At 53.8% G+C, this 22,249-nt stretch overlaps 4 protein-coding genes and 2 non-coding genes across 7 annotated transcripts; 2 read left to right on the top strand and 4 right to left on the bottom strand.

Annotated features, from left to right (window-relative positions):
• LOC110406675 (tripartite motif-containing protein 7-like) lies at positions 526-4,763 on the top strand. Its single transcript, XM_021413475.1, has 7 exons — positions 526-1,592; positions 2,233-2,328; positions 2,728-2,958; positions 3,108-3,130; positions 3,272-3,387; positions 3,593-3,622; positions 3,972-4,763. The coding sequence occupies exons 1-7, from the start codon at positions 1,017-1,019 to the stop codon at positions 4,484-4,486; spliced, it is 1,587 nt and encodes a 528-aa protein (XP_021269150.1). The 5' UTR covers positions 526-1,016; the 3' UTR covers positions 4,487-4,763.
• Positions 4,896-9,494, bottom strand: LOC110406662 (E3 ubiquitin-protein ligase TRIM39-like; the record flags this gene model as incomplete). The annotated part of the gene is given in 5 exon segments (XM_021413452.1): positions 4,896-6,070; positions 7,095-7,210; positions 7,709-7,731; positions 8,343-8,453; positions 9,387-9,494. Coding segments are annotated over 5 exon segments (879 nt in total), but the record flags the coding sequence as incomplete, so codon positions are not given.
• On the bottom strand, positions 10,339-15,591 carry LOC110406678 (E3 ubiquitin-protein ligase TRIM39-like). Of its 2 annotated transcripts, XM_021413482.1 has the most exons (7): positions 14,272-15,584; positions 13,213-13,305; positions 12,344-12,574; positions 12,102-12,124; positions 11,782-11,897; positions 11,557-11,586; positions 10,339-11,370 (listed from the first exon to the last, which is right to left on the bottom strand). In XM_021413482.1, exons 1-7 carry the CDS (start codon positions 14,668-14,670, stop codon positions 10,775-10,777), a joined length of 1,488 nt encoding a protein of 495 aa, XP_021269157.1. In that variant the 5' UTR covers positions 14,671-15,584; the 3' UTR covers positions 10,339-10,774. The 2 variants fall into 2 exon arrangements, with proteins under 2 accessions (XP_021269157.1, XP_021269158.1); XM_021413483.1 differs by lacking the exon at positions 12,102-12,124 and having other exon boundaries at positions 10,823-11,370; positions 14,272-15,591.
• On the bottom strand, positions 15,246-15,318 carry TRNAK-CUU. The gene has a single exon. It is a non-coding gene; the product is annotated as a tRNA-Lys (tRNA).
• On the bottom strand, positions 15,638-15,710 carry TRNAV-CAC. Its single transcript has one exon. It is a non-coding gene; the product is annotated as a tRNA-Val (tRNA).
• Positions 15,854-22,095, top strand: TRIM41 (tripartite motif containing 41). The gene is made up of 7 exons (XM_021413469.1): positions 15,854-16,680; positions 17,232-17,749; positions 18,161-18,256; positions 18,764-18,994; positions 19,390-19,412; positions 19,991-20,118; positions 20,493-22,095. Exons 1-7 carry the CDS (start codon positions 16,314-16,316, stop codon positions 21,008-21,010), a joined length of 1,881 nt encoding a protein of 626 aa, XP_021269144.1. The 5' UTR covers positions 15,854-16,313; the 3' UTR covers positions 21,011-22,095.

Raw genomic sequence — 22,249 nt, 5'->3', positions numbered from 1 at the left:
GACGTTGGCATCCTCCAAACCCAACACCACCGCGTTGCTTCGCCCCGATGAGCATGAATGGCCCCGAGCTGCCCCACCTGCACCCCCCCATCCCCTCCCCCCATGGCCCTGGGGATCGATTTTTGTGCAGTTCTGAGGGATTTAGGGCTTCTTGGAGGGGCACCCATGCGTGGCCATGGGCTTTCTGGTCCCACCCCGTGGAGTGGCTTCATGATCCCGTTGCCATCCTAAGGGAATTCTGAGGAAATTCAGCGGGGATTTGGAGCAGCTTGGAGGAAATAGGGGTGTCTGGGGGCTGTCTGAGCCCATTTTTTTTGTGTGTGTGTAGGAAAACGTGGTTGAGGGAATATCTTCCCAAAGGGAGAGACCGAGGAGCGAGGGAAGCACCCATTGCCACATCCGACTGATGTTAAATGGTAATAACTCACAGAGAAGGGAACCATTGCTCACAACATCGACTCTAAAACTCGGAGCTTAAGCTGAGTTGTTTGAGCCCAGTTCAGAAATCTTGGTGCTTTATTTTATTATTATGTGTCCTCAGCGCCGCCCGTTACTGCTGTAATCTCCCGTGGGGCATCATTAAAAATAATGGCATCCTCCAGCGAACGAGCCCCGAGTTCACTGCGAGCAGCGCCTGGTGTTGTGACGGAGGGTGGGCTCAAGGGGGGGCAGGAGGCTCCGCTTCGGGGCAGCAGCCTTTGCTCAGCCCCTTCCTGCCAGCAGAGCAAGAGCGTGACTAATGAAGGCGGTTTTTAAAACGGGTTTCTGCTTAATTGCTTCAAGGCATAGATGTTTTGGGTACCAGAGCAGCAATGTTGAGGGCACGGGTAACGCTTATAGGGGATGCAACCAGCAAGGCTTGGACCGTCCCCAGTTATCCCCCACCCCAGCTCAGACCCCTCCCCAAATCCCCTTTGCTCCCACCCGTGCTGTGGGTCTCGTCCCCATCCTTCCCCCCCTAACAGCCCATGGGGACCAGGACACCCACGCGGATGTTTAGGGCACACTTATAGGGGATGCAGCCATTAGGACCGGGGCCATCACCAGCTCTCCCCCCCACCCCCGAGCTCAGCCCTGGCTCTGCCCACCCCAAACCCTTGGGGTTGGTGGGAAGGGAAACGCCTTTCCCTCGCTGCGAGGAAAATGAAACTCTCAGTGCTCCGTGGGGCCCCATGGCTGCACCAAGCCCCACTCCCCTCCTCCCCAGCGAAGCGTCCTGCCCCGTTTGCCTGGAGTATTTCCGAGATCCCGTCTCCATCCATTGCGGGCACAATTTCTGCCGGGAGTGCATCACCCGGTGCTGGGAATGGTCCACGGGGGATTTCTCCTGTCCGCACTGCAAGGAGACGGCTCCGGAGAGGAGTATTCGTCCCAACCGGGAGCTGGCGCGGGTGCTGGAGATCGCCAAGAGGCTGAGCCTGCAGGCGGCCCGCGGGGACGGCCCGGGGCACGAAGGATGCGAAAAGCACCGGGAACCGCTGAGCATTTATTGCAAAGACGACGAAGCTTTCATCTGCGTGATCTGCCGCGAGTCGCGGCTGCACCGGGCTCACGCGATGCTTCCCGTGCAGGACGCTGTCCAGGAATACAAGGTAATGGGTTTATTCTTTTTTTTTTTTTTTTTTTGGGGGGGGGGGGGGGGGATTAATATTGTTGGTTGTATTTTTGCTACCTAACCAGCGCCGTCAGGGTGCGATGTTCCCTTTGTAGCACTTTGCCGTAGGGCTGCAAAGCGCCCTACCCCGCACCCGGGGCTGTAAACTGGGGGCAAAAGGGTCGTCCCCTCTCTCTGGGTGCTTGCATCCCCCGGAGCAAAGTGGGCTGTTTCGAAATGACGCCGTGCACCGGTGTTTCCGCTGCTTCGCTTCTCGCACCGGGTCTGACCTCAAGGTTTCTGCAAATCAAAGGGACGAGGGCTTCACCCCCCCCCCCCCCCCCATCGCAAAACTCGAGCCTGGTTCTCACCAGGCATCGCTGATCTGGTGCTGTCTGCTAAAACTAAACAACACCAACAATGAAGAGGACACTTAAAGCAATGAGCTGGTTCCAAGAGCTTTGTGGCATTTATTCCTAGTTGTTCCCATTTAAAGCATCCCCATGTCCTGAGCCTCTGGACCAAGAGACACAAGGAGAAGCCCTGGAGCTGACCACAATGCAATCCCCGTCCCAAAGAAATGGGTTTGGGGCTCTCTGCAATCTCCCAGCTCCTGGAATCGTGTTTTCTTCCCCCAGGAACAAATCCAATCCCATCTGCAAGCACTAAAGGAAGACAGAGACAAACTCCTGGGGTTCCGAGAGGCTGAAATGAGGAGAAACTGGGAGTATTTGGTGAGTCTCTGTTTAATGTTTATGAGCAGGATGGGGGTCTGGGTGGGTCCCTTTGGTGATAATCAGAGTTTTGCATTGGGATTGGGGTCTTTCCATGCACCAAACCAAATGAAGGCTGGTGGGTTTTTTGTTGTTGTTGTTTTTAAGGACTATAGGGGGGGAAAAAAAATAGCAGGTGGAGCTTGGAGCCCTGGAAGGGACTCAACTGAGGGATGCAAAGCAGGATCTCAGTGGGTTTGCTCACACCCGTGGAGCACTGTTGGCTTGGGGATGTACTGCAAGCCATCAGGACATCCCTGCTGTGGAATACCTCAGGATAATCAGGCACTGCCTCTTCCTGGGGGTGCAGGAATTGCTGGATCCTTCTCCACCGCCTCCTGTGACCCCTTCTCCTTGCAGGAGAAGACCAGCGCCGAACGGCAGAAGATTTTGGGCGGATTTGAAGGGCTGCGCCTCTTCCTGGAGGAGCAGGAACATCACCTGCTGGCTCAGCTGGAAAACCTGGAGAGGGACGTGGAGAAAACGCAGGAAGAGAACGTCACCAGCCTGACCAAGGAGATCTCCCACCTGGATAACGTGATCCAGGAGATGGAGGAGAAGTGCCAGCAACCAGCAAGCAAATTTCTGCAGGTGAGGAGGGGCAGAATGCCACCCTGTTAACGTCACCACACTGCTTTGTGGCTCTGGGTGATGGCCTACAGAAAGCTGCTGGGTTTTCAGTAGGTATTTTGCTACCAAAATCTATTCATTGAGTTTCTTTTCTCCTTTCTGCTTTCCAGGACATCAGGAGCACCTTGAGCAGGTACAGAGATTCCTGAGCCCACCTTGTTCAATGCAAACAAATGAAATGAAGGAGAGAAACAGATGCCATGAAGCGGAGACGGCTCCAGGCTGGGGATGGTGGTTGGACCTTGGGCGATTTCTTTCTTTCCTCTTTCTTCAGGTTGGGAAAGGAAAACTTCCAGCAGCCCACGTTGCTTCTTCCAGACCTGGAAAGGAACCTCAGTCACTTCAGGGAGAAAAATAACGCGCTAGAGGAGATTCTGAGGAGCTTCAAAGGTATTGAGTCTGGGCTGGAGTGGGGAGATGGAGCAATACCTGTAGCAGCACAAAAAATACCTGTTTACTTAGAGCATCAGTTGTGTTTGTTGGAATCAGAACCATAATGGACTTTTCGACGAGAAAACAATTACTGGGCAAAATAATCCGCACTGATATTATGATGTTATGTCAGATATTTCTCTTTTTCTCCCTTTTCTTGCAGAAATCCTGATGTTTGAGCTGCCTGAAAAGAGTAAGTCCATCTTCTGGAGTAGGAGGGATTGAGAAAAGCCAACGGAAGGATGAGCTCAGCATGGGATGGGCCGTGAATTGGGGGAAAATCTGGGGAAGGTACACCTGTCTTGAAAAAAACAATGAAAAAGAGGGGGAAAACATCTCAAGGAGTGAGGGAATCCTCTGCCCAAAGAGGGAAGAGCATCCCAAAGAGGAATGAGGGTCCCAAAGAGGGAAGAGGGTCACAAAGAGGGAAGAGCATCCCAAAGACGGTAGAGCGTCCCGAGGGATGGGTGAACTCCAGTGGACCTCCCTGCTCATCCCAACATCCTTGGGGTCATGGGAAATGCTCTGGTTTCCTTTGGCAGTGAGCGTGACCCTGGATCCGGCCACGGCTCACCCCCAGCTCGCCGTGTCGGCGGACGGGAGGAGCGTGAGGTGGGAAGATGCCCAACGGGATGAGGCCAACGAGGAATTTGGGACCGACCCCTTTGTGCTGGGCTACGAGGGCATCACCTCGGGGAGACGCTGCTGGGAGGTGGAGGTGACACCCAAAGGCTCCTGGGCTGTTGGAGTGGCCAAGGAGTCCCTAAAGAGGAGGGAAGAGAGCAGTACAAGCCCTGAGATTGAGCTCTGGTCCATGGGTTTTTGTGAGGGCCAGTTTTGGGCTCTCTCCTCCTTTGAGCGCATGACACTGCCCCAAATCCAGGTTCCCAGAAGGGTCCGGGTCACTCTGGACTACGAGAGGGGTCAGGTGGCATTTTTTGATGCCGATAAGAGGGCCCTGATCTTCATTTTCCCATCAGCCTCATTCAAAGGGGAGAGCATTCACCCCTGGTTCCTGGTGTGGAGCGAGGGCTCTCAGATCACATTGTGTCCCTGAAGCTCTCCTGTACCCAAACACAAGCGTTATGTCCCCAGCATCCCTCTCCTTAGCACTCTGGGGGACTCCTGTTGAATTCCTCATTGGGCTTTCCATCTTCTCTCCCCATTCCCAGTGACCCCAAAAGGTTAAGCACCTTCGGGCCAGTGTTCAGAATAGTCACTGCTGGTTTTGGGGGATTGGTGGCAAACGGAGACCCTGCTGCCCCAGAGCATCTTGCACCAGTCTGATTCTCCAGTCTTACGGTTTTAGATGAAGTAAAAAGGGTTTTATGTCATAAAGTTCTTCTGTGTCTGGTTATTTGCTGCTTCTGGGTGCCAGGTTCGTGGGGATTAAGGGGAAACCAATGGGTTCTCTTATGCACAGAGGTCAGCAATCAGATGGGGAAGAAGCAGAAATCTTAATCTGATTCATCTGGCAGATATTCAGTATGAACCTGAGGATGTGGGAAATGTATCTGAAGAATTTGTTGGCAGTTCCAAGGGGGACTGGACCTCGGGATGACTCAATCCCATTCCTGGTATCTGCACAAGGTTGGCTGTGCTGGAACCCAGAAAGATCCAAGCAAGTGGGTCACCCCTGAGAGCACTTTGTTCCGCTGTCTATTGGCAGAGAGAAGGACACAGAGGGGAAAATCATGTATTTTTTATTAATTATTGTGCACTCCGAGGTTTCAAATATCAAATACTGCAGAAGAGTGGACCACTTGATTTGAAGGTGACCATCTCAGATGGGGACAACTGTACCTGATCAGACAAACCCTGGGGGAATTTGCCTTTCTGCCACCCTTTTAGGTGGGATTTTCCCTTTAGACCACCATTTCCCACATCCCAGTTACCCACTGCAGCACTTTTCCCTTTTTTTGCCCCATTTTTCCCTTGCTCAGCACTTCTTAATAATATCAGATCAGTCAACATCATATCGATGTGATTCTGTCTGTAGACTCATAGGGATGAAGGACACATCAAAACCCAAGTCCTCATTTCATCGGTTCCCCATGGGATGGGTGGGAAAGCGGCTGCCCCCTGAGGCTGTAGGATGTGGGGTGACACTCGCCCATGTCTCAGGGACACAGCCTCAGCTTGGACCTGGCCCCCACCACCCACAGCCACGGACGGACCCTCTCCCCAGCGAAGGATGCATGGGAAAAAACAAAGATGAGCCCCCCTTCATCGGCATCAAAAAATGCCACCGTCCCTCCTGCGTAGTCCAAGTGGACGCTGACCCTCCTGGGCACCCAGCGCAGAGCTAACAGGGTCACCTTGTGGGTGGTGAGCGCCCGGACCTGTCCCCCCCATTTCTCCACCCCCCAAATCCCCCCTTTGGGACAGAGGCTGAGTTGTCCCTTTCGAGGGATGGATTCACGGGCCACACCAACGGCCCAGTCCCCTTCATCCCCCACTTCCACCTCCCAGCAGTGCCGGCCGGTGGCGAAGCTTTGGTAGCCCAAAACGAAGGGCCAATAGGCGAATCTTTCCGGGTTATCGGGGAGGTCCTGGCGTCCTTCCCCACGTTTCACGCCCTTTCGGTCTTCGGAGAGGATGAGGTCAGGGTGAGCAGTGTCGGGGTCCAGGGTGATGCTGGCTGTGAGTGGAGGACAGGGGGTGTAAGAGGAGGGAGAGGCTTTGGGTCCTCAGTGCTGAGGTCATGAGGATGTGGAGAGCTCAGATCTCCAGCACTAAGTGACTTGGATGTGCTCTAGGTGGCCCCACTTGAGTAGGGTTGTAGGATGGGACCATCCCTTCCAACCTCAACCATGCTGTGGGGCCACAGGTTGGCATCAAAAGGGTAAAACGATCCCAAAGAAGAAAGTAAAAAGATGAAAAGTGGAGACCCCTCTCACATGGCAGTGCTATACAAGTAAATGAGTGATTTGAACCCTCAAAATGCCCAGAAATAAAGGTGTTTCTGAAGACTTTCTGCTCCCTTGGCCAAAAGAAATGGTGAGGGGAGAAAAAAAGGAAAGAAATTGATGTGACATTACCAAGTCTGCAGTGCTTTATCTCCCAGACCAACCCAGACCAGTTCAGCCAACCCCATGGTTTAAAAAAAAAGAGCTGAAATCTGAAGACAGGGATAATGAATGAGGTCAACCCCTATTCGTTTTAGGGACATGGTTATTTATCAAGGCGAGGGATCTGCCCTGGGGGCCACCATCCCGAATTACACCGAGACTCAGCCTGCGGGGCGAGGAAAACCTGTTTGTTTGCCCTGGCTTTGTGTATTCCTCCTTCAGCATCTATTTTTGTCCATTTGGGCACAGCCTATGGGTCCAGGCACGCCTCCATCTAGCAGGTACGGCGGCTTTAGGTTCTCATGCTCAGCAAAAAGCACTTTTAGGAAAGGAGAAGCTGGAGGGGAGCAGAGCCACAGAGCAGCCCGTCCTTCCTCCATGAGCACTTCTCAGGAATTACAGCCAAGCATGTAATTAAGAGAGTGGCAAACGAGGTATTAAGGACTCAACTATTCATCTCTCCTGCCTGGGAATAACCCATTGCTCTTCCATCTCTCTGCAGTACCCCGATCCTAAAGCGTGTCCAGAATGAGCGGCGGGCTTCTGGTTTTCACCAAAATATCGGCATTTCCCACCAGAAACCCTTCCGAGTACCTTGTAGCTTCTTCAGGGTTTCCCTCAGAGCACTGCTCCTCCATGAGAAATGGCTGACTCTCTCTTCTGGCTCCGGAGAGACGCCCGCTGGCAGCTGGGAGGTCACTTTTCCACACCTGGAGGGAAAATAAACGCATTTTTCAGGGTGATTATGTCATAGAGGGTGCCCTGTGTCCTCATGTCAGGAAACCTGATGCCACGAGAGATGAGGGGATGGCGATGCTCACCCCTCGGCAACCCAAACCTCACAAAGGCCGAACTTCCCTCCTTGAGCTAATTACCTAATTAATTACTTTTTGATGGAGGCCGTGACGAAAAGCCCTGCTTGGGCAGAATAGGCAAGAGAAAAGCTTGAAGATATTGCAGAGAATTAAAAGGAGCCTCTGCCACGTGGAGGTTCCATTTTGAGGTTGAAGCCCCTTTGATCATTATATCCCCCAAATCATCAAGAAGATAAGAGCAGACGCTGGCACATAGCGGCCATCCCCAAATACCCTTCCAGATCTTGCGGTTTCCCTGGAGCAGAGGAGCATTCCGTGATGAGCTTTCTCCTCTACGGTCACTGCTTGATGGAAAGCTCATGGAACAGCACTTACTTCAGAGAGGGCACGTACCTGGTGACGGGGCTTTTCACATCCTGGGGACAGAAGAGAGGAAGAGGGGGGGAAACTTGGGTCAGTGCGTGACCCATTTTGTCCTTAAAGCAAAGAAAATTGAACTGTTTAACTGCGGATGGACCTCTTGGGTCTTCCAACACGCGTTCCATTTTGCCTTTAAAGCACAGAAGAAGTGAACTGCTTAACTGGGGTTGGATCTCTTGCAACGTGTGATCCATTTTGTCTTTAAATCTTAGAAATAATGAATGGCTTGACCAGGAACGGACCTCTCGGGTCTTCCTCCAAGAGGAAGGTGAACCTGCTCAGGAGCATCCATGCACGGCAATGAATCCTGCAGATCCACCCCACTGCTGCTCACCCAACCCTGCCGGGGATTTCCCCTTTTAACGAGGACCGCTCCTTAACGAGGACCTACTGGGAGTACCAAGACGAGGAGAATATGGTGGGGGAAAAAGGAGGCTGCAAATCTCCACCTCCTCATTGTGGTGGGGGTTTCAGGCTGATGGAAGGAACAGGTTTAAAACAGGAGGAAAATGGCTAATGAAGACACCAGCCAATTGGCCGGGGTGGGGAGGACGTCTCTAAAGGATTTTTCCCCTTGGAAAAAGCTTCCCTGGAGGAATTCACTCACCGACCGCTGACTCTTCTCTCCCTGCGCTTTTGCATCCAGCGGGGAAATCTCCTCCGAGAGTTTGGCGTTGCTTTTCTGCCTCTTCTCAATCTCATTTTTCAGGTCTTCCAGCTGCGAGAGCAAGAAGAGCTGGTGTATTCCTGCCTGGAATCTGAGCACTCTCTGCTGGGGCTCAGCTTCCCTTCGTCCCTTTTAAGGTGCAAAAAGTAAAAAATAATAAAAAGAATAAAGAGCAATGAGACTGGAAATACCACAGGGAACTCATGGGCGGGCATCTCCCACTGGAGGAGCTCAATGGGGAACTGGAATCCTTACTAAATTCTGTTGAATTTTGGAGGAAATAAAAATCAAACTCAATGCAAAATAGAAAGCAAACACCAATCTGGGAGGAAAGACGCACTGTGCTGGTAAAAGTCATAACCAAATTGGCATGAATGTGGGGAAGAAAGCTGAGGGCCCTATACCTAAAGGGCAGAAACCAAAAAGGATGGAAAGGAATGACCCTAACGATGACACGCTGCTGTCCAGCAGCTGACACCTACCAGCTCCTCCAGGTTCCTGCACTCCAGGGCGCTCTTCTTCCTCGGAGACCTTCTCTCTCCTCCTTCAGAAAACCTAATATCCGTCTGAATTTCTTCCCCGGTGAACCGACAAAACCTGTTGTTTTCAGCCCTTTGATGGGGTTGGGGTTTTCCCTTCCTGTTCCTTCCCAGTCCGGGGTGAAGCTGCGGGGCGGATGCGTTGAGCCTGCAGGTCTGCTCTTGGTGACACCCTCGGCCAAGGGAGCTTTGGGTTTGTCCCTTGTCTCTCTTCCAGTTTCTTGTCCCGGGGAGATGCTGAGGGATGTCACCTCGCAGCTTTTGTCACCTTCTTTTTAGGATAAAGCCATCGGGAGTGGGGTTAGGGGGTGTATATGGGGAAACTATAAGGAAATAGGGAAGGAAATGTGCAACCAGAACCTTGTGGGGACATGGAGGAGCGTGAGTGAGGGTCTTTGGGACTTGACTTCTCTCTCGCAGCCCATCACTACCTCATAGCACTCACTGTCCTGGCTCTGAGCTCTGGGGGAAACATTTCCAGCCATTTCTACCCCGCTGTCCTTGTGCTGAGCCCCATGACTGAATACATATGCCTACAAAATAAATCCACACATTATGTATATATTTTTTTGCACGGCAACCATTGAGACTCAGCTGAAGGAGATAACTACCATTCACTTGGGCAGGTTTGCAGGGGCGAACTCCACTTCTAGCAAACCCTTCCCATCAGGAAGAGCCATGGGGATGCTGCTCTGGGAGCAGAACTGGAAGAAAACTCCCTGCAACCTCTCCCCTGGGGCACAGCGCCTTTCATCCCAATATAAGGCTTCCATCATTGGGCAAATGAGTCGCATCGTTGGGCAAATGAGTCACATCGTTGGGCAAATGAGTTGCACCGCTGATTGCAGAGCCTGGAAAACCAGCTGGGCTGGAAACGTCTGCATTGCAGATCTATGGAGCAGAACAGACCCTGGAAGAGAAGCAGAGCTGCTTCACCCGAATTCCCCAACAGATGGGACCAAGTGACAGCGATGCATGGGATGGAGGGAGGCGGATGGAGGAAAGATACCAACACAGCAAAGAGCGATATTGAAACTTCAGCTGTAGATTTGACCTTTGGAGATGGTGAGATGGGGCTTTGTCGTGGGATACCCACTCATATCGCATCTGTTACTCTGAGCCTGGTGTCACCTGCTCCCTCCCACTTCTCTTTTAGTTCCTCTTCTTGGTTCTATAATCACCAAACCGTGTTTATTTTGGTGCTGCCTCTTCCTCTTTTGAGCTTTCTCAGAACAAAATGGGTTTTTGAGGGAACCCATTCAGGTGAGTCCTCACCCTGAGCAGCTCTTCTTCGCTTTGTTGGCCCAAAGCAAACCCAGAGACACACACCCCAAGCAAACCCAGAGCCATACACCCCAAGCAAATCCAGAATCATACTCCCATAGTGAGGCAGAAAGTGGTGTGCACAGAACACATTTTTAATTTAAATTAAATATCAGAAATGCAGGCAGAGGCCAGCTCCCCACACCAGGTGTTGCTGTTCACAGTGAAAGGCCACGTCCCTTTGCAGAACGCTCCGGATCTGCTTCGTGATTGATGTCAGATAGAAAACAGATGGATGTATAAAGAGGAGGATTCGATCTGTTAAAGGCAAAATAAACAAAGGAAGGCCGCGTTCTGAATCCTCGAGTGCTCTCCATTCTCCATCAGCCCCTTTGTCCCTCTCCTTCCAACTCCCCACTGCTCTCTGGTGGTTTCCCCATTCTGCAGAGGGACCACCCCAAAGCTCCCAAAGGGGACAGCCATGGGGCAGAACAGCGAGTCCCCTCGGCACGATGCTCCAAGCAGCCACAGCACACGTCCCTTCCGATGTCCCTGTCGCTAGAGGACACCTCAAGGACAGATCTTTAGGGGAGATCTGAACCCAACCCAGTCCAGATGGGACATCAGCTGCCCGCTCGTGGTCTGGTCCTCTGAGGAGGAATTTTGGGTGATTTCTTGCAAGCGAGCCCCCATCCCTATCTTGAACCAAGGGAGGACCCTCTCCCCATTGAACAAAGCTCTGGTGTACACCAAGATGGGAGCGTCGTCATCCAAGCTGAAAAACGCCACACGACCCCCTTCGTAGTCCAGGGAGACCCGAATCCTCCTGGGCAGAGCATTCCGACGTAGGTTGGCACGGGGGGACGTAAGGGAGTGATAGGCCTCCAGCGCCCAGACGCCCTCTTTGGGGGTGAAGCTCATGGGTCCCTTCCTCTTCATCGAAGCTCGGGCCACCCCCAGGGCCCACACACCCCCTTGTCCCACCTCCACCTCCCAGAAATGCCTCCCCGAGGTGAAGCCCTGGCAGCCCAGCACGCAGGGCTCGAAGCTGAACCTCTCGGGGTTCTCCGGGAGGTCCTGCGGCACCAGTTGGCCCCGGGCTTGCTTTCGGTCTTCGGAGAGATGGAGGTTGGGGTGAGCGGTGCTGGGGTCCATGGTGACGTTGGCTGCAGGACACGAGGGGGAATGGAGGTAGGATTTAGTCTTGGGGAGAGGTGGAGGGGTTCCTCCTCCTTCCATCCATTCTGGGTGCTTTTGGATCTGGGTTACTGGTGGTGGGGTGGGTTGACGCTTGGGTTAGATGATCTTTGGGGTCCTTTCCAACCTTCATGGTTCTATCACTATTGACTTACCTGGCTCTTGCAACTGAAACAGCAGGCTGTCTGAAAAGGAGAACAAATTCACAGCATCAGATTCATGCGTCAGGCAAAGGGGCTGCAGCTCAGCTTTGTTCTTCTGGGGAATGGGGAAGGGAAACCATGAGGGTCTGGGGACTTCGCCATGCAAAAGCCCTGGGTTTACTGTAAGAGCCACGTGACCCTCCCAAACCTGAAGGAGACCCCAACCCAACTCGGTACCTTGGCACTTCTGCAGCGTGCATCTCACCAGGACGTTCTTCTGGAGAAAGTCCTCCAGTCTTCTTTCCAGATTGGGGGAAATCTCTGCCGGAGGGTTGAACTTCATCACCTCGCAGCTGCGAAGACAGGGAAAGGATGGGGGTGGGGGAACGTTGTGTTGGTTGGTTGGTCGTTCATTTAATTTTCAATAGGAGAAGCTATGGGATGAGGATACTCGTCCAGGGACAAAATCCCTTTCTCCCCTGGGATCCCTGTGCCTTGAAGTCCTCCCCCAGGTGCCATCCGAAAATCAGGGTGACAACGGGAAGGAACCGTGTTACCTATTCAGGAGCTTCCTGATGTCCTAAAGGTGGGAGGAGAGAGGAGAGAGGGTTCAGAAGAGGAGCACCAAGGGCTGCTCCTTCTCACTGAGGTTAATTTTTATGGCAATGCACAGCAAAGATGCCCATGGCGTGACCCCCCCCCCCCCCACAGCGACGCAGGGAGCTCCCACGGGGCTGAGTTTGGGTTCTCAGGGTTTGCTCCATCCCCCCCATTTCCCACCATCCCTTTGGGTTCTCACCAGCAGGAATTTGCTGTCGGGCTGCTGGAACTTGCCCTCCATCTCCCAGATCAGGGTGTCGAGGTGGGACGTCTCCTCCAACACCTTCGTCACCGCATCCTCCTGCACTTTGGTGATGGCTTGGTCCAGTTCTGCCAGCTGGACCAGGAGGAAGCGCTCCTGCTCCTTCAGAAATCGCTGCAACTGCTCGAATTCACACACTATCCTCTTCCCTTCCTTCTTGGTTTTCTCCTGTTGGGGTGAGAGAGAAAGCCAGCGGGATGGAATAGGGGCAGGAGGACCCTCCACATACCACGCTTTTTGCAGCTGGATTATTTTCTGGCACAGTTTGGCCATAGGTGCCACAACCCCACCCCATTGCAGAAGGAAAACCAGCCAGAATCAGAACTCCCTTGGGTGTGGGGTGGGTAGGAAAGGATGGGGGCAATGGGAAAATCCCACTGTGCCCAAACCAAGGGGATGAATTCTTCAGGGGCGGCCTCAGGGTGCTGCATCCTGGGGGATATCCAACCAAAACCAATGGGAATTTATCACCAGTGCCAATGGGAGCTTAACACCAAAAAGCCCAAACTCATCTCGCTGGGGATTTAGGAAGCAGCAGGGATGTTTCAGGAGTTTTATCCCAAAAGCAAAACCAAAGGAGGGGACAGGAGCTGAGGTCTGCAAGAGGGATATTTACAGAGTTTGGGAGGAACTGCAACGTTATCTCCTTAACACAGGGGATGCTGTGCAACCCCAGCTGATAAACGCAGGCTTGGCGTGATCCCAGCCCAGCTGCAAGCCAAAAATGCAAGACCTGCCCCCAAAATGCACCAAAACAAACGGGGTGGGGTGGAGGGGGAGGGAGATACCTCCTCTGCGGCACCCACCAAGTACAAGCTCGTCCTTCCGCCAGCTTTTCTGCTTTCCAGGTATTTTTCCCTCTCCTCCTTTGAAGCCTGGAGGCGAGCCTGGATTTCCTCCTGTGCCAAAAGAAGGAAGGAGAAAAACCAGTTTTTCCACTTAAAGTACTTCTGTCCGATGGGAGAGGCTTCGCTAAAGCCCAAAATCCAATACAAGGGGCAGAGCTGGGGAATCTTCATGAGCAAGGCGTGCTGCTCTGCAGCTCTGTGCAAGCTGAAAGGGGGGGAAAAGGGGGGAAAAATATGCAACCCTGCTGCAAACGCAGAGAAAAAATGCTGCAAAAGAGCAACAAAAAATCAGCACTGACAGCTGTGCAAGGAGGTGTGCAAGGGCAAGATAAGCACGTGGTGAGATTTCCCTCAAAAACACCCAAAAACAGCGGCTCTGGGGTGCGGCTGTCTGCACTTAAGAGCTCTTGGTGGAGTGTTTACGGTGCGTTCTTATGGAAATGTCAGCGTCAGTGCTTTGCAACAAGGAGCTCCTCGTGTTGATGCAATGCAGAGCTGCTCTGCTCTGCTCAGGGTTTGGGGTTTTGGCGAGGAAAAGGTTTGGATAAGGAGGAAAAGAGGAAAAAAAGAGAAAAAAGGGAGAGGGAAGAGAGTTCTGTCTTTACATGTGAAACTTAGAGACATTAGGAAGGGGGGGGAAATAAGCAAAATAACTTGGATCAATGATTTAATCACGGTAAAAAGATGTGTATCTACGAGGAATGCTGAGTTTTCCCTTGTTTTGGATGCTACTCAGTATTTGGTGCTATAGATTCAATAGCAAGATAATTCCTTGCTTTTTTTATTTTAGGTTTTTGTTTGTTTGTTTGTTTTGCAAGGAGCAAAGAGCAACGCATCAAAGCAAGGAGAAGGGGGGAAGCTTGCAAAGGGCTGACGGTGGTGGTCCTAAATTGCAAGGAGGAATTGAGGGGAAGCCACAAGCGAGGACCCCGCTGGGAAGCCCCAAGCGAAGGGGTGCACCCATAGGGATGCACTGTGCCCTTGGCTCGGGGTTGTGGGGCACGGTGAGGACTGTACCTTGTACTCCTGGGCCGCCTGGTGGGCAGGGAGCACGGTGTGGGAGCGGTGCGCCTGGGACGCATCGCAGAGCGCGCAGATGGGCTCTTGGTCCTCTTTGCAGAAGAGCTTCAGAGCCTCACGGTGCTGCTTGCACCAATCTGAAGCGTGCAAGCTCAGCTGCCGGGCGATGCCGGCGATATTCGCCAGCTCTCTGCTGGGACGGAAGTTTTTGTGCGATGCCGTTTTCCTGCACTGGGGACAGGGGAAGTTGCCCTCCAGCCCTTCCCAGCAGCGGGTGATGCACTCCCGGCAGAAATTGTGGCCGCAGGGGATGGAGACGGGATCCTGGAAGTAACCCAAGCAGATGGAGCAGGAGGCTTCGCTCTGCAGGTTGTCCAAGGGGCTCCGCGTGGCCATGGGCTTCCTGCTGGGTTCCGATCCGCGGAGGGAATAAGGGAGCTTTCCTGCTCCTTATCTCCTGGCTGATAGGGGAAATGCGGCCCCGAAGGCTGAACCTGAGCCAAGCGGGGCTGGGTGATCTCAGCCCATAGGGGATGAGCTGGTAGGACTGGGACCAGCTTGCAGCTCTCCATCACGGGGCCACCAAACTGGGTGGATTTGGGGAAAACTTGGGGGAAATGTCAGGTTTTTTCCTCTCCTCAAGCAGCAAGCAGAGGAGGGAAGGTGATTTCTCCCCTCTGTGCGATGATTGTAAGGAACTTCCAAAGAAAACTCATCGGGGTCTCCTTGCTGGGATGGAATATAGATGTATATTGGAAAAAAATACACAAATATGTTGAAATATAAAAATGCATTGAGATAGAAAAGTGCACTGCACGCTGTTGTGCTAGATATAACGCTGCTTACTAAACTGAGGGGGGTTTTAATACCATCGCTCAGAGCCGCGGTCATGAGCGGGTTTTGGTGTCGGCGGGGGGAAGGATGAGGGTGTGGAATCAGAAAATATGAGAGTAAAAAAAGAATAATTGAAGCGCCCAACGTGGGGCTCGAACCCACGACCCTGAGATTAAGAGTCTCATGCTCTACCGACTGAGCTAGCCGGGCCCATGTAAAGGGCCATTAGAGAGCACTACTTCACGGTGGTCCTGGAAAGAGGTGCTAATCATTCCGCCTAGTTGTTTTGTTAATTATCCCGGTAATTACAGGTTCTGGGGATTCGCGAATCCACGGGGAAGAGCTGCACTGGGAAAAAGAATCCATCCCTATGGGAACAGCAGGGAACTGCCCAGCAGTGCTGCAGGGCTGGGGAAAAGAGGGGAAAAGTGGGAAGAAATGGACGAAAAGGGAACATTTAAAAGCGGGAAAATTAAAAAGAAAAAAACAAAAAAACAAAAAAACGGAGGAAGAGGAAAAGTGAAAGCCGTGTTTCTGCCCGGTTTCGAACCGGGGACCTTTCGCGTGTGAGGCGAACGTGATAACCACTACACTACAGAAACGCGCTGCTGACCGTGCAGCCCCATAGAAACATGAAGGGGCGGCTTCCGGGGTCCGGGGTGGGATCTAGGGGCGGAGGAGCGGGAGCCGATTCGGGCCGCTCCCGCGCCGGTTCCAGAGAGGACAGAGCGCAGCGAGCGGGAAAAAAAATAAAATTAGTGCTCCTGATGTGGGCCTTGAACCGGGATTATCACATTGAGCGCCTCGCGCTCTATGGACTGAGACAGCCGGAGGCGGAGCTGCCGGAAGTCACGCATTCCTAGAGCGCCTGCCCCGTTGCCTAGCGACAGAAGAGCAGGTTCCGGTCACATCGGCCGGAAGTTCCGGTCAGATGGTACTAGAAAGGGGGCGTGGCTTGCGGCAAAGGGGAGGAAAGCGGAAGTGCTGCCGTTGGTTGGCGGAGTTCGCACCATAGAGGAACGACGGCGGCGGTGGGAGGGAGGGAGGTAGTGTGGACCCCGGGGAGGGCGCTGAGGGGAGCGGTGAGGCCCGAGGAGGGAGCGGAGCTTGCGGGGGGTGCGGGGCCTCGAGGCGGGCCCCAGCGCTTCGCTGTGGGGCAGGAGAAAGGCTTCGGGGCAGGAGGAAGACGGCCTCGGGGCCTCCCCATGGAGGCGGTGGGCGACGATGGGGCGTCGTCGGGGCGGCTGAACCCCGTGGAGACGCTGCAGGAGGAGGCGATCTGCGCCATCTGCCTGGACTACTTCGTGGAGCCGGTGTCGATCGGCTGCGGGCACAACTTCTGCCGGGTGTGCATCGCTCAGCTGTGGGGCGGAGGAGAGGCCGAGCTGGAGGAGAGCGGCGGGGCCGCGGCACTGGAGGAGGAGGAGGAAGAGCTGGAGGAGGAGGAGGAGGATGAGCTGGGGGAGGAAGAGCTGGACGTGGAGCAGGAGGAGGAGGAGGAGGATGGAGGCGGGGAGGAGGAGGAGGACGACATGTGGAGCGAGGAGGAGGACGATGGAGAGCTGTGGGAAGGTACTGGGGGGTCGGTGCTGGGGGTCGGTCTTGGGCCTGTCCTGTCTGATGTCTTTATTGGTGGGTGGGGGAATTGAGTGCACCCTCAGGTTGCAGATGGTGCCAAGTTGGGGGGAAGCATTGATCTGCCTGGGGGTCGGAGGGCCCCGCAGAGGGATCTGGACTGGGCTCAATGTGCTGAGAGCGGTGGGTTGAAGTACAGCAGGACCAAGCGCCAGGTCCTGCACTTAGCTCACAGCAGCCCCCTGCAGCACTGCCTGGGGCAGAGTGGCTGAGAGCTGTGTGAAGGAAAAGGATGTGGGGGTGAACGTGAGCCAGCAGCGTGCCCAGGTGGCCAAGAATACCCATGGCATCCTGGCTTGTATCAGAAATAGAGCAGCTAGTGGGGGCAGGAGGTGACTGTCCCTCTGTACTGGCACTGGTGAGGCTGTGCCCAGTTCTCAATCCCCACTCACTGCAAGAAAGACACTGAGGCCTGGTGGGGATGGGTGGGGGTTGGACTCAATGATCCCTGAGGTCTTTTCCAACCTTGATGATTCTGTGATTCTCAGACCCCGTGGAGGAGGAGCTGTGGGACGGAGGGGTGCAGGGAGAGCTCTACTTTGGGGGGGACGATGACTATGATGAGGATGTGATGGAGGAAGATGTGGAGGAAGAAGAGGAGGAGGAGGAGGAAGCGCAGAGCCCTCCGCCCCCCGTCCTGCCTGCCCGCCCTCGCCGCCTGCAGACCTTCACCTGCCCCCAGTGCCGCAAAACCTTCTTCCAGAGGAATTTCCGACCCAACCTCCAGTTGGCCAACATGGTGCAGATCATCCGGCAGCTCCACCCGCACCCGCAGCGCCTCGCGCCGCCCGCCGGCCCCTCAGCCTCGGGGGGTCCTGGGGGGAACCCAGGGGTCCTGGTGGCAACGGGAGGTCGGGGGTGTCCGAATCTGTGCGAGAAGCACCAGGAACCCCTGAAGCTGTTCTGCGAGGTGGATGAGCAAGCGATCTGCGTGGTGTGCAGGGAGTCGCGGAGCCACAAGCATCACAGCGTCGTGCCCCTGGAGGAGGTGGTACAGGATTATAAGGTGGGGACTGGGGAAGGGTCACGGTGGGATAGTGAGTGAGGTGGGGTCTGGGGAAGGGCTGTAGTGGAGAAGGTAGGATTTGGGGGAAGAGTTGTGGTGGGAGAACAGAGGATTGAAGGGAAAGTGAGGTTGGGATCAAGCTAGGTACGTCTTGCTGGGCTGGTTGAGTTAGAGGCGTGGGAGGCTGAGAAACCACACGCTGGTATGAGGAGGTGGAAGGGTCTGGGTACCCATTTTCTGCTTAAAATCATGTTCCCAGCGCAGTTCCTTACAGAAAGCAAAAGGGAAGTGGTGTGAAAGTTGGCTCTGAGGTTCCGTTTTCAGCTCTGCCACCAAATTAGGGACAAAAAGAGGAGAGGACAGAGGGGATTGCACCAGACAGGGTTTGCGAGTCGCATTTCTTTCCCTCAGTACAAACTCCAGAGCCACTTGGAGCCTCTGAAGAAGAAGCTGGACGCGGTGCTGAAGCAGAAGTCAAACGAGCAGGAGAAGATCACAGAGCTGAGGGTAAGAGATGAATGTTTCTGTGCTTCATGGAATCATGCAAAAGAAACATCAGGGTTGGAAAAGACCACAAAGATCGTCAGTCCCAACCATCAACCCATCACTGCTGTTGGGAGTGTGTCTGGGTGGCTGAGCAGAGAGAGAAGCTTTGCTGCTGCTCTGAGCTCTCACAGAGGCATCATATTCCCTTTCCTGCAATTATTGGGCTGCGAGGGCTTGGAAACGGTTTCCCAGTTGAATTAGAGCTTAATAAGAGCGTTGCGTGCCTCGATGTTGAATGGGAATTGGTGGTTTGGGAGCTGGTATCCCTCATTTGAATTGAGGATGCTCTAAATCTCTAAAGCTGTGCAGACTTTGCTCGGTTCTGGCTGTGGTGCATTCAGGGGATGCATGAGCTTAAGGTGTGTGATAAAACTGGGGGAAGCATAGCACAGCACCCCAAAAATGAGCTGATCTCTCGCCACCCCCCCTCCTGCAGCAATTCCCCTAATGCTTTTCCTCCCTCTGCAGGAAAAGATGAAGCTGGAAATCAAGGAATTTGAGTCCGATTTCGAGCTGCTCCACCAGTTCCTCATCGGGGAGCACGTGCTGCTCCTGCACCAGCTGGAGGAGCGCTACGAGAGCTTGCTGGCCCGGCAGAGCAGCAACATCAGCCAGCTGGAGGAGCAGAGCGCGGCCCTCAGCCGCCTTATCGCGGAGGCGGAAGATAAGAGCAAACAGGACGGGCTGCAGCTGCTCAAGGTCTTCTTCCATCCCTTTCCTTCTCTTTATGGCAAGGTGATAGCACGATGGTGGGAATAATGCTCCAGAAAGCTGCTGTGTCATGAGGGAGTGCCTTTAGTAGGTGGGCTGGGTGCTTCCCCACCCCTCCTTGTGGCGTTCTTGTGGGGTCGCAGAGGGAAAATGGCAAGAGGAGGGGATGCCCTGAGAGATTTAGGGTCTGTTTCAGTGAGAAAAGCCTCCAGCAATGTGTGGGCTGTGTCCTTAGTGCTTTGTTCCCTGTGGGAAGGGAATCGTCCTGGATCGGTGCTGAGTTGTGGCTGATAAGAGGATTTATTGGGAGCAACAGTGGGATTGGCATCAATCCTCCCTAATCCTTTCCTTCTCTTTCCCACCCTGCTGCCTCCTTCCCACAGGACATCAAAGGCACTTTTCTCAGGTCAGTGACTTTGTTTGCATCTTTTCACTGTAAATAACTGTTTTTTTAATGTCAAAAAGCATTTGAGCTTTTGTTTTAAATCCTGTGTGATGGGCACGTTTTGGGCCTGGTAACGCAGGGGAAAGCTGTGTCCTAACTGCTGGGCAATGGAAACTTCTGGCTGATGGGGTGTAAAGGGGATCTGGGGAACAACTGGGGCCATTTGGGAGACGAAAAAGGTGGGGATGAGATCTTGGCCCTGGTTTTTGGAAGCGTGGGTGTGCCCACGCAGACCTTGTGCCATAGTGAAACTCCTCAGTCTGGAGAAATGATTTTTTCCCCATCTTGTCAGACAAATGGGCAGTGCCAGGAGCTCTCAGCCATGCTGGACGCACGTGGCTCCGTCCTGGCTCTGTCTGCGGTGCCTCCTCTGGCTGAGAGAGGGTGGGGGTGGCTGGCTGCACCAGTGCAACCAGTTTGTCCGATCCTTGCCCTGCTCTGGTTTTTCCAGAGCACGTATTGGCTGTGTGCAGGCCTCCTCGCTTCCTTTCCGCTGCTGAAATTCTCTGCTTTCCCCCCCCTTCTCCCCCCCATAAAAGATGTGAGAACATCAAATTCCAGGAGCCTGAGATGGTGCTGGTGGACGTGGGGAAGAAATACCGCAACTATTTCCTGCAGGACGTGGTGATGAGGAAGATGGAGAAAGCCTTCAGCAAAGTCCCACAGGGTGAGCGCGTGCTCTTCCTTCCACAGACCCTTCCACTTGGGATGGGATTTCCCCAGCTCTTAGGGTTCCCCTTCCAGCTGTGTTCCCTTGGTTTGCAGCCCTACAATCCTTTAGAAAAAGCAGCATCCCTGTTCTCCGTGCTTTTCCCATCCTGAGCCTTGTCCTGGGTTTTTTCCCTATTGCAGCTCCTCCTCAAAACTGGGGGGTGGTGCGGATCCGGAATCACTCTGTAAAACAGGGGTGGGGGGCCTCAAAAATCAGCATTCTGCCACCAATGGTGCAGATACACGACTAGATGAGGATTCAGGGCTGGGGTGCAAGGGGAGAAAAGCGACGGGTGACCCCCTCACGCCACGCTCTGCCCTTCCTTCCAGCCGACATCACGCTGGACCCCGACACCGCCCACCCTCGCCTCAGCCTCTCCCTGGACCGTCGCAGCGTCAAGCTGGGCGAACGCCGCCAGGACCTCCCCGACAACCCCAAACGCTTCGATTCCGATTACTGCGTGCTGGGCTCCCAAGGTTTCACCACGGGCCGTCACTACTGGGAGGTAGAAGTCGGGGGCCGGAAAGGTTGGGCGGTGGGGGCTGCACGCGAGACGGCTCGACGTAAAGAAAAAACCATGGGGCCTCATCAAAAAAGGGAGATCTGGTGCGTTGGCACCAACGGGAAGAAGTACCAAGCGCTGACGGCCACGGAGCAGATGGCTTTGTCGCCCAGCGAGCGGCCCAGGCGCTTCGGCGTCTACCTGGACTATGAACGGGGTCAGCTTTGCTTCTACAACGCCGAGAGCATGACCCACATCCACACCTTCAACGCTTCCTTCCACGAGCGCATCTTCCCCTTTTTCCGAATCCTGGCTAAGGGCACTCGCATCAAAATCTGCACCTGATGGCCCTCCCGCTCCTCATCTTTTTTCCCTTTTTCCACCCCCCCAGCCTCGTCCTTTGGGTCCCACTGTGGGATCCAGCGCTGCACTTGTTGTCTCGCACCTGCTTGCTCACAAGGCCTCTTCCCTCCTCTCTCCTGTCCCCACCTTTGTCCTCGTCCCAACTCTTCTCCGGGGTCGTGATCCCAAGCTGGTTTGGTTTGGAGAAGGGATCCAATCTCCTTGCTGGAGGTTTTCCCTTCAGCTCTTGGTGCTAGGGGCTCCCCTCCACCTTTCCCAGTCCTCGCAGCTTTTTTTCCAGCGTGCTCTTCCCTGTTTTTTTTTTAAAGCCTGTGGTCGAGCTTTGCGTTGTTTGCTCTCTTTGGATCAGAGCTCGAGCTGAGGATGCTGGAGTCTGTACATTGTGGAACGGGCGCTGCTCTTGCCCTCTTGAACATCGCTTTTTCAGAGTCATCAGCTTTTCACCCAAATGCACCAAGGAGCCTCTTTTTTTCTTTTTATTTTTCAGTTTTGGGGCATCACCTTCTGCCCTCTCCCCACCCAGCTGCCATCTGGACCTCAAACCTTCAATGTTCTCCTGTTCTGCCGCTTGTCCACCTTCCCCTTTTGCTCTTCTTCCCCCTCTGGGGGGTCTCCAGCTCTCCCTCTGCCCCATCATTCCCTCGCCAACCATTTCTTGTGGGCCTGGCACTTTATTTAGGGCCTCCTAGGCCGGGGAGGGTGCAAAAATTGGGCAATTTCCACCTCTGAGGCCGTTCAGAGCGCAGCATCGCACCGGGCCGCAGTGGTGGGAAGCGGCCTCGTTTCCCCTCGCAGCTTAAGAGCTCTCTGAGGTGGGGATATTTATTTTCTCTTCCCTTTTCTCAGCTGCTGTTGAATTTCCAGCTGAATCCTGTCCCACCAGAGAGACTCTGATCGCACCCTGTTGTGTTTTACTTCTTTTTGTTGGTGGATTGGTATTTTTTTTTTTTTTCTGTTGGCGTTACAGAGCTAGTTCAAAATATTTTTGGCTAAAATAATTAAATGGAGATCTAGTTTTTTGAAATGTCAAGAAATAATAATAATAAAGAATAAAGTTTTAAAGCTGAGCCTCTCGCTTATTGAGAGCCTGCAGGGGACAGGAATTGGGGTGCAGCCCCCCCCATTCTACCTGTCTGCTGTTAACTCCTGCTGGTAAGGTGTGACTTAAGCCTTGCATCGTTAATCTTAACTTAATGGCCAGTAATTTGTATTGGGCTGTAT

The sequence above is a fragment of the Numida meleagris genome, chromosome 15, assembly GCF_002078875.1.
Source record: "Numida meleagris isolate 19003 breed g44 Domestic line chromosome 15, NumMel1.0, whole genome shotgun sequence".
Classification (NCBI taxonomy): domain Eukaryota; kingdom Metazoa; phylum Chordata; class Aves; order Galliformes; family Numididae; genus Numida; species Numida meleagris.
Note: the sequence above shows the minus strand (reverse complement) of the source record. Positions and strands in the feature narration are given on the sequence as shown.